This window comes from Haemorhous mexicanus, chromosome 1, assembly GCF_027477595.1.
Source record: "Haemorhous mexicanus isolate bHaeMex1 chromosome 1, bHaeMex1.pri, whole genome shotgun sequence".
Taxonomy (NCBI): Eukaryota; Metazoa; Chordata; class Aves; order Passeriformes; family Fringillidae; genus Haemorhous; species Haemorhous mexicanus.
Window position 1 is genome coordinate 124,039,249 of NC_082341.1, and position 14,568 is coordinate 124,053,816.

A 14,568-nucleotide genomic window follows, 5' to 3' on the forward strand; every position below is an offset into this window, starting at 1 on the left:
AAACATTTGTACAAACTCCACATGCAACATTTACATAAACTGTGGAAACAAACCCTGGACCTCCTTCAAGCAAAAGTGTATGACACAGCAGTACAAAGCTACCATGGTAATGTCCAACTGCCAGGTCTAATTGCAACAAATTCTAAAATGGATTTCAAAATCTGCTTCTTAATTACCATTTTCCCCACTGGGAGTGCAGGATTGCTTGACAGTAATTCCTCACAATTAGAGGCTCCACAGGTCTGCTGTGAATAAATTTCACTCTGTGTTCTATGTACTAGACTTGAGGTCACAACATGAGTTCAATCCAAAATGCAGTGGAAGAAATTAGGGGAAGGGCAAAGAATAGGGAGTTTCCACCTCCAAGAAACAGGATGAAGAAAATATTTTAACACTACCATGACATTTACAAATTAAGCACTTCTTGTTCTGAACTCTGAGGTCAATAATGTCTTCCTGCTGCCACCACTATAAATACAGGAAGTATTAAACATGTTACCTTTATTATTTGTAGCTGAACCCCTTCGTCTGTTTGAGGGCCTTGAAAACAGCCACATATTGTCTCGATAATTCTATCAATTAGTTTTTTTCCTGGAGCTGTACTGTCTGGAGCATTCCCTGTCAAGTGCCCATATGCTATAAGTTTCTGGAGAGAGGAAAAAAACCCACATAAATAAGAGCTTAGAAAAATTTAGCCAGCTTTTTCTTATTATAATACATAAATTCACTTGATAGTTCTAACTTGCACAGAATAAATAAAACAGTACCTTTTATCCCACATATCATAAAACATCAAGGGTTTTTTACATATCTTCCAGATTTATTCCATTTTCAGTCAGCAACTGCTATACAAAGTTTGTCAGCAAGTTTAACATTAAATTTTTGTTCAGCGGGTAATGTTCTCAAACAGGATACTAAAAACTCACATCACAGAAGTCTTCATATACAGTCAATATACAAATGCCTTTTATACCAGATAAACCACCTGCAAACGCTCTCTATTTGAGCCACTAGCTAGTGTTCTATTTTTTAGAGTTTCTTCTGGTGTTAGGTGTTCTAGTATCCTTTGCTTTTCCTAGGTCTTCAATACTTAGAAGTGAAATTTATTACAAAATTAGTAAAATTCTATTCTTAACACTTTAGGTACGAGAGTATGTGTATATCCCCATGCCACACAGAGTAGCATCATGGTATGAGAGCAGGCCAGGCACACGTCTGTGACTGTAAACTGAGTTCACTGTTGGGCTGCTCTGGAGGAGTGAATGGCTAAATACAATGCTGCAGAATTTCCTCTGAAAACATTACAGGAACGTCAAGAGTTTTGAGAGACTAGACATCTCAAATTGTAAATATTTTACTGCAATTATAAATAGTACAAAATTAATCTGCTAATGCTATATCTACTGTGTTAGCTCAACACACATTTAAACACATGAAAATAGGTTGCTGTACATAATAAACCAACCAGGAAATGGTGGTAAAACATATATACACAAAGAAACATACACATACACTACATAATAAATACGGCATACATTCATCTTTTGTGAGAAACACATTCTATTTGGTTGTGTGTGCAATCGAGTAAAATAATAAAAACCCCATGACATTATTTATTACATATAACTACTCCCCCTCTAAAGCAACAGGATTTCACAGTTGATAGTTAAAACTCATCTTCATACAGACCTGTAAACAATCTAGAGATGTACTGACAATCCTGGGGCACTTGGACTGGCATGCCAATTCAAATGGTAGGAAGTATTTGTCCGCTTCAATGAAGCTTGTCTTTGATTTCACAGGTGGAAGAGTGCTTGAACCAGACTTTGCTTCTCCATGAGGGGGACTAAACAGAATGACTGTATTAGAATACTGTAAAGTGATCACACAAATTGTTCTCACCACCACAATGTTTATGAATGAAATAAAACATCGAAAAAATTCACATTAGGAAAGACAAACTTCTAACAATAGTAATATGTGAAGTATTCTTAACACCTTTTATACTTCATGGCTCCTCTGTGGACCAGGCAAATTGACCACTTGCCCACTAAGGGGCAATCCAGCAGTACCTGCTGGTTTGGAAGCAGAAAGACTTGCTTCCTCTCAAATACCAAAGGACTTGCCTTACTAGACTGGCAAAAGCAACAAACTAACAGAACAAAATGAGCTGAACCTTTATCTCAATCTCTGCTTCAGCTAACACCACTTAATTTAAGAGTTGAGTGGTTACCAACATATCTCACTTGGGTAAATCATCTGAAATTACTAACTGTACAAAAGCAAGAAAATTCTGAGCTGTTGAAGTTTTATTGATTACAGCACCTTTAGAAAGGTCGTGATCATTAATACCACAAAAGGATAATTAGGAATGGGTCATTTTTCACTTATTTGAGTGCATCAATGCAGTTTTGCTTTGGCTCAAAGCAAAATCTTTAGATTTTTCATTCCATAGAATAACTCATCACCTTTATATAAAGCATTCACAAGTTTTTTGGTTTTTTTTTTTCACTCACAGGTATCTTTAGATAAAAGGTAAACAACACTGTCTTACACAGGCTTGAAAAGCAGATACAGCTCCCAGGCACATTGCTAATTAAAACAGATGCTTCAAGGAATGCACTCAATTTCATGTTCCCTAAGTAGAAGAATGAACTGCTAAGACTTCATTATAAATCCAAAGCATGACTGCAGTCCCACACATTATGGAGTGGGCCTTAAACTAATCAATACAAATTAGTTTCAGCTTTTCAAGGAGCAGGCTGGATTGTCCTTGAGATTAAAGCTGTCACCACATTCAAGATCTTGTTTAGGTTGCTTAAAAAGGGCACCCAAATTCAAGACTTAAGACTGAGTAATTAGTATTAAGATGCCACTTTTTACTGGCAACATCTCTTTTGAAGGTTTAAGAATTTATCCCTACACATTTTTTTCCTGAAAGAAAAAAAAAAAAAAAAAAAGAAACCTCTGAAGAAAGCCAGAGTTGTTTTGGGCTTTTTTTTTTTTTTAATGCATAACTTTATGTATTGCCCTGTTTTTTTTTTTTTTGCTGGAAGCAGAGCTCTTTTGAACAACACCCTAATCAGAAGTTGCAGAGGAAGTACATGATTCTTCTATGCTCCTGAATCTCTCTGATACTCCCTATAAAAGCTTTACTCTGAGGAATGAAAGAGCAGATATCTGTCGCTTGTGTCTTATGACAAGACTGTACCTCATCTACTGATTATGTCCATTGAAACCATTAAAATTAAGTTAAAAAGAGCAGTCTGGAAATAAACACAGAATTGTTCAAAACAAGGAGCAGGCCATGGTGAGATTCCAAAAATGAAGAACTCATGCCACAGCAAGCTGCTACATTAGCCTTGAGCATCTCCTATTCTCTGAATTGAAAGCTATTTTAAAATGGGCAAGATATTAAATATGGAAGATGATGCACATTTGTCTCTGGAAAAGCAACTCAGTAAGCTCTTCACACTGCTGGTAATGTAAGGGAAGGGGATAGCAGAGAGGGGAGAAGAGAAACTCAAAAGGACTTCTTAATGTCACTGAATTGCTTCTAAACCCAGCAACTATTCCCAAAACCTTCTTCCCCCAAGGCATCCACAAAGCATGGGAATTATGAAATATGCTGGTATTTATGTATTAGCCATAGAGAAAGGCTAAGGTATGTATCAAATAATGGATCTGGAAATTTATTTTGGCAGCATTTGCTGTGTAATGGTTACATAAATCAGCTTGTACTTTTTTATTCCCTTCCCCTCCACCCCTCTACCAAATACCAGTTCTGTTTAAAAAACAAATAGCAGAACAAAAGGAGCTGTTTTCCACACAAAATTTCTGGAAAGTGGAAATTATCTACTCTTCAGTTCATTCCAGGTTAACTGATATCAGTTACCTTGAACAGGGACTGGAAAAATTTAAACACTAATCATTAGAAATCCCTTATTAGGACATATGAATCTCAATTACAGAAGTAGAGACCCTGAAAATAATTTAATAGACTAAGAAGTTTCTCTATTCTAGGGCCTAGAAAAACAGTATTTTCTACTGCACCTAAACAATTTGATTCTACAGTAAGAATAGAGAAGTCCATCCACAATTTCCAAGTCCAGCAAAGCCTTCAAAGTAGCAAAAGGCTACTGTCAAAATAAAGACAGCGCCGAAGAAAACAAAATCTATTTAGAAAATGCCCATAGGAAGATAAGACGTACATACATTCTCCAAAAATATCACAACTTCAGATATTGATAGGGCAGAAATTATACACTGGAAGTTCAGTAATGGCTCAATCACATTTGTATAAATAATTTTAATTCTGTTGTCTCATTAGTTTCAGTATGATATTTAACTACAGGACTGGATATTACTTTTCCTTATTCAGAATAAATGCCCAGAATAAATATCTCTCACTGAATATTTAACATAAAGCATTTTTTCTTATCATGCTTCACAATGTGGACTTCTACTTTATTTATACCACTCTAAGAAAAACCTATTATAAATGAATATTATTACTTTCTGTCTGAGACAATCTTGTTGGGCTGGATGCAATGTTTTCTAAACACTACATAAATATGAAATTTATTTTGACAATCTTACTGTGAGCTCATTGTATTGACTTCATTTTGCTGGGGGAAAGCAAAGCACAATCTCAATCAGATGCACCCCCTAAGTTTTACAATGAGACACAGTACAATCTCCGCAAAACAACAAGCTCAATCTGATAAGCTGCAAGACTAAATTTTTCAGCATATTTGATATTAAGTTTTCCTTTACATCTTCTGAAACAAAGTTCTCACTGACTTAATTACAGATAGAAGTGAAAATTCAAACCAAAATTGTAGATTTCTGCTCAAATATCCAGGAGATGAAGCAGAAATCATTAGCATCCAACTGTGACAGCTGCGGCTTCAAGGATTTGCCCAAAACTGAAATCCAGTTACAGGACAGAATAGATATCTCCAAGCAGCACCCAGCTGCCCAAGAACACTTTCATCCTCAGTTTCACCCACTGATCCAATTCTCTCAACAAGTGGTATGAACAGTCTTCACCTCATGGTCCTGACTCAGAGTTAGGAACGTACACTGGATGAGGAAGACAATCCTGTGGAACATGTAACAAAATGCCAATGACAGATCCCACAGCTTAGCAATACTTAGAAGTTTGTTGACAGCAAAAGACTGCTCAATGTCAATTTTTGGTTTTACCATCACTAGTAGAAGAACTGCCTTCACAAATGTATACCTATTTCCCAACAAGGTCCTTTCCAGACACTGTCTTTGCCAGTTACATTACTTTTCTCTGCTCACTCCCACTTTCTCGCCCCAATCTCCTCCCTCTGATCACTCACTTCAAGTCTTTTAGATGCATTCTTCCCCCTTCTCTGAATCTACTTCAAGGCTCTTCCAGCAATACACTGAAAGAAATTTCTGTGGCATCCACAAAGATCTTTTCCAGCTTTAATCCCTATTTCCTATGCTCCCAGGCAGAGAGTACCACCCTGCTCCCTCTAAGCTACCTTCTGCTTCTTCTCCTAAGCCCTGTACCTTGCAGCAGAACAGCCAGACACATAAAGCAGCACTATCTGTACATTTCCAGATACCACCAATCACCCAAAATAAGCTGAAAATGTTTTTCAGAGAGAGCCTGTACTCCCCGTGCAGAATAAATATGGTACACATTTTAAGACGTTAAAAGCACTATCACTTAATACAGTGAACTATCACATACCTTTGCTTTTCTGTTTCAGCCTTTATTTCCTCTGAAAAATGAAACAAAGGCATAGTTACAGAAATGGCATCATAAGCACATTTATAAAATTAAATAACAGAAAACTACTGGATAGCAAAACTATTGAGGCAAACATTTGAAATCAGGATTATTATAAAACAGAAAATACATGTTTACAGTTTCATAAGTACCTGTACTCTCCAACTGCATTGATTGCAAACTGTATCATAATTACTTTGCAAATCTATATTCAAAACTGGATGCTTAAATTTGCATCCAGTCATGCCAGCTAAACATCATGTCCCTGGAATGCTTCTGTGAAGACACTGGGCAGCTCTTTTCACAGCTGATGCATATTGGAATACTAAGGAAAACACAAATATTATTCAAACTATTAATTTACCCATAAAGGATACAAAATATATACTGCTTGATAAATACGTGTTATACAGAAACACAACCAAACAATCCGCCACTGCTAGTTCTTACATGAAATCTGAATGACCAATTATCACACTTGGTTTTAAACAGTGTTAAATACCACAGTAATGACTAAGGGAGAGGAAAAAAGTCTGTAGCACTCTATTTCATACTAATATTTTCAAACATATTATAACAGAAGGATGAATAGTTGGCCAACATTTTCAGCAGTTTTTTAACTATACATTTTCAAAATAATTTTAAATTACTGAAACTAACTTTAGGAAACATGTTTGATTCAAGACTAGTCTTGTCTATTCTCTAGTAATTTTGCATGCTTAAATCACAGGGAATTTCATAAAGCCTAGGTTTTCCAGTGCTGAAGCAAAACATACTTGAAATAAACTGTACAGGATCAAGAATGAATGTGGGTATGTGTGTTTTTTAAGAAATCTTCTCAGGAGATCTATTCCAGTATCAAGTCCTGCTCAAACATGCAAAGCCATAATCAACTAAATCAAACACTATACTTTGATTTTTGTGTATAGGCCTTGAACTAGAGGCATGGATTGATTCTGACAAAAACCATACCAACTTAATCTTTCTAAACAAGCTCCCATGCAGCAAAAACACACTTTGTCTGCCTCCTGTACTTCATTTACCATTTCACATGGTCATACTGATTCACTTACCCAAAACAGGTTCTCATGCTTGGTATTTTATCACAAAGCACTCATAGCAAATATGTTTACTAATTGACTTTCTCAACGTCGAGAAAACTGAACATATGCAATGCACATCACCTTAAAATCTGTTTCTTACTTCTAGTAAAACTGATAGTCATATTTACACTGAGAGGTTAGCAGGTCATTGGTTCATCCCAGAAACAGCTACTCCAGAAGTTGATCAAATCTGGGCTACCCCGGACTAGACAAAACATAAAAATAATTCCATATTCTAGACACTAAGCATTCCTCAGTAAGTAGCAATAATAACACTCATGGTCTGCAATGTTTCATTACAACTTTTACTCACTTGAAGACAAATGCCTGATCAACATAAAGGAGAAGAAACTCTCTTCCTCCCTTCCAGCATCTTCATACCTTTCATTATCGTACCTCCCACCTTAGCATTCTCAGCCAGGAACTCTGCTCCCTGAGATATGTTGAAGGCTGTCCATCAAACAACATTATCAAACAACAGATAAAACTGAATGACTTCCAAGTTTACAGTTTCCAACAAAACTGACCAGAGGTAAAAAGCTTATACAAGTGTCATTCTAATTAAATGTTACTACCATTTCAAGCAGCATTGCCTAAGTCTATTCATGTGAAACCACTGATTTTATAACCTATGTTAAATAAAAAGAAAGGTTCTTACAGTGGCTGACATCAATTAGTTTTACAAGATTAGAATTTTTGTAATTGCAGAGAAGCATGATATGATACTATTAGTATGAACAAGGTAAAACAGCAAACTTGAACTTCACTTTTACCTTGAGAATAGAGAAAGCCTAATTTCTTTCACTGTCTGATTGCTGCCTCTGCTCTCAACACGAGAACACAAGTTAATCACAGTACAATTTCACGGTCACATATCAACTACATCCAGTAGGAAGCATACAAAAATTCAAGAAGTATTATCAGCAGAAAACCAGATTATAATAAAGGTAAATAACAATTTTCATGCTAGGTAACTAATCTGTTAAAGACAGATGAACCAGAACAGTTACTGATGCATTCTTTTCAATGGGAAAAAGTAATCCCTGCAGAACTAAAAATTAGCTAGAAAAGAAAGATGAAGCCAGGCTTGACAACATTCCTTAATTTGCTCTCCCTCTCTCCAAACACACAACCAAAACTGCAACAGAAAGGATCTCAGAGACAGAAAAGCTTAATATCTCAGAATCACCATTCATTCTGGGTGGGAAGAAATGAATAGGATGTAAGATGCTAAAAAAGGGAATGAAAACTGTAGGGAAGGACAACAGCTTCCTCTGTATTTTCTGTAAACACAGAATTACTACAAAAACCAGCTCAGATTACTCTATGGTACTGAAATAATCACGTGCCCTAAAATGGAACTATTTGTAATTATTTAAAAGTGCAGCAGAACTGACAAAATAAACCCCTTCTGAATCTCCCCTTCACACACAGCTCCAGAAGACCTCTTTATAGAATTCTGTGACCTCTATGACAGAATTAATGGAAATACACAAAGCTTTTGCACAACGAAGCTAGAGTTGATCACAGAGATCTGTAATTTTGCAGTTTTACAATGGCACGCATCAACCGTTTCACCAAACAGGCAAAATGAGTCATCTACATGAGTTTCAACATAATTTTCCGTTTCATCCACACTTTTACAGACCATCATAATTTCAAATAAATCTCTGAAAACATCTAACACCTTTGTTGTTGGTTTTGGTTGGGTTGGAGCTAATTTTCTTTACAGTAGGTTGAAGATGGTGCTGTGTTTTGGATTTGTGCTGGAAACACTGTTGATAATTCAGGAATGCTTTAGTTAAGCAGTGCTTACAAAGAGTCAAGGATTTTTTTCAGTTTCTCACTCCACCCCACCGGTGAGTAGGCTGGGGATGCCACCACAACAGCCAACCCCTACAGACCCCAGGGGTATTCCATTCCCCAGGCTGTCACACTCAGCAACAATAAGCTGGGGCAGGGGGTGTGTGTGAAGTTTCCCTGCTGCTGCTTGGGGACTGGCTGATAATTGGTCCCCTGGTGCTGAGCTACTGCATTTTTTTGCATCACAGGTTTCTTGTGTTTGATTTTTGTTGTCATTTCTCCCTATTTTCCTTTTTTTTTTTTTTTTTTTCCAATTAACCTGTTTTTATCTCAACCCAGTTTTTGCACTTTTACCCTTTCAGCTCTCTGATACAAGCCAGTGAGAGGCTGTGTAGGGCTTAGTTGCTGGCCAGAGATAAACCACAACAGGCATCCATAATTTCATTCTCACCTCTCCAGCTTTAATTCACTACTTTTAATATGACATTGGAACACTTTTCCTTGCTCTCTTCAGACTGCTTACAGTTTTCAGTATAAAAAACCCCAAACTAGTTTCCAGTTTTTCCTTTCTTCCTTTAACACCTTATAACCCGCTAATCTCATGTGCAACTATGAAATCAACATATTTTTCTGTAATGACTATAAGTAACACCAAACAGCAACATCAAAATGGCCAAGCAGGTCAAGTAGGTGCTGTGGGCAATACTGGATTGTAACACTGAACAAAACTCCAATTTAAGAATAATTCACTGTTTACCTCCTGTATCCAATTTAAAGTATGATTTAAACCTTTAAAAGCATCTCTAATAACCTAAATTTCCAACGGGTATCTTTAGGTATTATTTCCTTCTGTCATACTAAGTGAAGTAAAAATATTCTAGAGTGATACTCTGGCAGAAGTCAAGGATAACATTCTCATCAAGAAAGGAATAGCTAAAATGTTATCTTCAGGAATGCTACACAGAGCTAAATTCCATGCTTTCAACATAAAACTGTACATTAGATTACAGGAAAAAGAATTCTTATGGAACCTGCTATTGGGAAAAATGCAAACTATTTACCATAAGGTGGAAAAATACTTTACAAGTTCATTATAAAAGATGATGACAGGTAAACCCCATACATCTAAAAGTATTTAATACATCTCATTCTGTTTTTCCATTCTTGAATCAGAATTGTATTCAAGAACAAGTACATATTACATTCCCATAATACTGTATTCTAAACTGCTGTTACCTGCCAGAGAAGCACATGCATAATTCTTAATTCCACAAGGATCTGCACATCTAAAGCCTAATTCTCACTGTGAGCATCAGAATAAAAACTTATTAAATATATAACGAATTCAAGACAGAAAGCAGAGGCATTTTAAAGAACTGTAACCACCTTAGGTAATCAGAAGGTAGAATTAACCAATGCAGCACAGGCTGCAATAATTCAAGGAAACAAGTCAATGTTTGGAGTTCACATGACTTATACCATAGAAAACTACTGTGAGAAGGAAGCAATTTATATTCAATTCTTTCAAGTCAAAGCAGGTGGATAAGATCCAAGGAATAAGCAGTGAAGATGAATTTAAATTACACCGCTATCTATATTAAAAAAGGTGAAATCAAATTAAAGCATCAAAGCTTTGCTTGAATTGACTTTGCTTGCATTCTTCCACGCAAGTATTCTAGTGACTGTCTCCAGTATCATACAAAATATTGTGGCAACTAAATGATTTAAAGACCCCACATTTTCCCTTATTAACAATACTGAAAATGTCCTTCTCCATTTCAAGGTATATAAAAACTCTGTAATATAAGACTAGAAATTTAATATTTATTTGAAGATAACTTTAATTAACTACTCTCCCAACTATGTAATGAGATTATTACACATACCGTAAAAGTTTAATTTTTAAAAAGTACCAAGTTTGAACTTACAGTAGTAAAGCCATATAAATATGACAGGAATAAAAAAAAACAGTTTCTCCTTCAAAGAGAAGAAATTCCAAACAGATCATGCTGAGTACGTTCTTTCCCAAACTGGGTTATGAGAATACATTTCTTAGGAAATACCTCAAACTTACTTCATTTCTGGATATCTGTTGGCTTCAAGCAGTGTTGAAAAGTCTCTTGTCTATTCAGCTAAATTACTAACACCTAAAAAGCACTAACAGACTCCAGGAAAAAAACTAAAATAATTATAGGAGCCCAAATAATGGAACTGGAGAAACATACAGCTGGTTTTAACTCAAGCTCCACTATCCTAAAGAAATGATAATCCAGAGATGACCTCTGTGGGCAATTTTTGCTAAGTCATTACATCCAAGAAAAACCAGTAAATTTATGTAAAAAATACATGCTGCAAATGTAGCACTTGCTTTCACCCAAACATTATCCCTAACATCTAAGCCACTTACAGATCTTCCACGAAGCTTAAGATTTGCCAAGAGACAGTGTCCAGAGCACACACACAGATTTTACTGATGCTTCCAGGTGACCACTGTTCTTGCTCCCATAGCCTTTATGTCACTGCCTCTGAACTACCCCAGTTTCAGTATGTTTCCTTACATTCCTTTCTAGTATGGAAAACTGTCCAACCCAGACTATGGTATTTTCCTGTCCTATTTAATTTTTAACTGTAGCAGATAAATGAACTACTAAGAGGTGTAATTAACTTCATGAACTTTTAATACATCTATCTGCAATGTCAATGGAGTATCAGTGTATGCAATAGCAAACAGAGAAAAAAAGAAAGCTTTATAAAAAGCCTCACTGGGATCTCAAACCAGCACAGAATAATTAAACAGTTTAGTTTAACACTGTATTAATCTATTCCCCTAGATTATCAAATCAGGTTGACCTGCCTAAAACTGGTAATAGTGTAATGAAAATTTGTTATAGGAAGACAGTACTGAAGTGATTAGTATTTTGGGTTGCCTGAAGAACAAACCACTCATTATAAAGGTGAAATTATTTCTTAAATGGAATTCCCAAGATACATATCACAGCACTATGTCTTCCTCTAAATCCTATAAATAGCTTTTTCTGTCATACCTTCCAGGATGAACAGAGATCTCCCCTCCCTTCCCTCAAACCCTCTTCAACACAGTGTCTAGAAAAGGTGGACTAAAAAAGTCTGGTTTTGGGAGTCCAAGAACAGGCTGATATTGGCACTAAGCCTTTAGGGTGCAGCTTTTGTTCTTTTTTTAATCCAGCTAGCCTAAAGAAAAATGGGATTAGAAGAAATGTAGATGCAAATGCAAGCACAATATAGCATCAAAGTGTGAATTTTACCTGTGTACATTCTCTCCATTGTAAAATATCGCAAGTGTTCCCTCCCTTTAAAAATTCCTGAGCTCAGACTTTAGCACATGCCTTAAATGAGAGTTTATTCCAACATTTGTACAACTGCTGGTTCTTGCTGGGGTTATTTACACCTTTTCAGTATACTTAGTTTCTTCTGTCTGTAAAATTATAGCTCACACAGCTATGGCACAGGGACAGAAAACAGCAAAGTTCTGTTCAGATTTAAGAAAATCACTGCTGTGGTCTCGTTTAGCACGTATATAACAGAAAATAATTATTGTACAGACAAATAAAAGAATCTCAGGAGTACATTTGAACACTTCCACTGGCTTTCCATTCCAACATATTACACTGTTGCAACTTCATGTTTACAGGTTTCCAAGGAGTAACCACGGAAGCAGGTTAATTTAAGAAGCAGCATTCCAAACAAACAGCAGTTATATTTTGAGTCTGATAACTGTTGATGAAATTCTGTATAAATCCTCCTCGTTGTGCTCTACAAAATCTTGAAATCCTCTAATCAAGTGAAATGCTTTCTTGGTATGAGAAGTCATATCTCATTATCTTTGAAAAACATGGAGGAGTAACCTTTGAATCATGTAAAGAAATATTTACATATACATACACACTAAGTCAAAACTCAGAAGTCACAAACACTGACTTTGGTAGCATGCTTCAACTTTAGATGATACTAACTCCTTTGAAGAGTGCTAATACAGGAAAGGAACAATATCTGTTGTTACTTCCCATGCCCTATTTTCTGATATGCTAGATTCACAGCAAATCCTGTCCAAGTGTTCCTCTACTTTTATATCTGCATTTAAAAAAGTTGCTATGTCTCATGCGCCTTATTGGTTGGTTTTTTTAATCTTTGAAGCAACCTTCTCCTTTATTCTCAGTTTTCTTTTTAGCCATTTTTACATGGCACTAATACTAGCACTACAGGTTCTCCCCAGCCCTGCTCACAATATAACATTCAAGTATATACAACTCTGCTGAAAATTTAGAAACCTGAATGCACAACCTGTCTTGGTTCAGTCAAACTTAGTACCGGCTCCTTCAGTTTATCGCATATGACATTTTCAAATATAGAATCACTGGCAAATTATACAAAAGCAGAAACTACTCTAATGGCCTTATTCTGCTTAAAATCAATTCAGAATAATTCAATCCACAGGGGTTTTATAACTGGATTTCCTGTAATAATCCTTCTATTTGCTAAACCAAGTTGAGACTACTGTCAAGTTGCTTCACTACTTGAGGAGCAGTGACACACACATAGGTCACACATTACCAAGGATAACTGAACACCGCTCATTCTTAATAGCATTTATTTCCAACATGCCCCTGAAAAGCTCACTTCCTACAAATCCTCTGCTTCCCCTCATTACTATATGGGTCATACTTTATTAAATCTACAGTAAATTCCCAGCCACACCCAAATGTGTGTTTTTTCTTAGATCAATATCAAAGAATGGATATAGACTTTTTATTTAAATCTTTAAACAGTTACAAGATGATAGCCATGCGTATTTAGTTTAATCAAGCAGGGCATACCTTTCAAATACTTTGTGCCACCCTTTGGCACCTCCACCCACAATCTCTGTGAATTGGTTTTGTGCTCAGAACTGGTGGTACAAGTTGCTGAAAAGGTCTATTAACATAAAAGCATCTTGGTTGCTTACCAAATAATCACCTAACCAGACTATATAAAGGATCTTGCCCAGAGAGACAGTTTTCCAATGTGCTTTAATCCAGTCCATCTGAGGGCGACCACCAAAAAAAGTCGTTCCTCCTATTCCACTGTCTGTGCATATCTGCACTCTCCTTACACAATAGCTACCAAGGCACTGCATTTAAATAGCATGACAATTTTAGTTTTCATTAGGTCAGAGCACTATTTCAACTCACTGTAGATCTACATGACCCTGAGTGGCCATACCTCATGAGCATCACATGTTTTGGGAAGGAAAAGCTGGAACAGAATTGCCCATTGCAGTGTACACCAAAAAATGCACTGGAATAAATATACTGCAAAAAGTCTATATAGTCTACCCACTATGTCTCATCAACATTAGTGCTATTTTTATAATGAAATAAAGTTCTGACAGGACAATAATGTTTCTTTATCACATAAGGGGGAGAAAGCCTGCAGCTGTATATTCCTCATAATCACAATGTGTATAGTTTTTCTAACTCTTCTTTCTCACACCCCATACTAAAACACTCATGTAAATTCTGTTTCTAAAGGCTACAACCCCAGCAACACAGCAACAAATATTCAAATGGAGACAGGCGGCACATTTTGAAAACAGCATAAACTAACTTCACTCTGATATTTTTATTACTTTTTTGTAAAACTTGCTGCTTAAAGAAAGAAGGTAGCACACGTGTGCTATGAACACAAATGAGTCAACTACAACTCAGAACAAAGAAAGACTATTCAGCAAGAAAAATTTACAGTAATGTTCAGTGTTCTGAACAGCAAAAAATAAGTTACTTAACATTCCTTTCCTCCTGGCTGCATCATCTACCTATATTAAGTCAGTACAACTGTCTTGCACACCTGCTGTAGAACTGCAGATGAATGTTACTA

General features: G+C 36.2%; 1 protein-coding gene across 2 annotated transcripts in view; it reads right to left on the reverse strand.

Moving 5' to 3' along the window:
* Positions 1 to 14,568, reverse strand: part of ARFGEF1 (ADP ribosylation factor guanine nucleotide exchange factor 1) — an 84,973-nt gene that overhangs the window by 52,531 nt on the left and 17,874 nt on the right. For both annotated transcript variants that reach the window (XM_059861655.1, XM_059861649.1), the window contains exons 2-4: positions 5,732 to 5,762; positions 1,690 to 1,846; positions 500 to 646 (exon numbers count right to left, since the gene is read on the reverse strand). In XM_059861655.1, the coding sequence (XP_059717638.1) occupies positions 500 to 646; positions 1,690 to 1,846; positions 5,732 to 5,762 (335 nt within the window). The remainder of the gene's footprint in view (positions 1 to 499; positions 647 to 1,689; positions 1,847 to 5,731; positions 5,763 to 14,568) is intronic.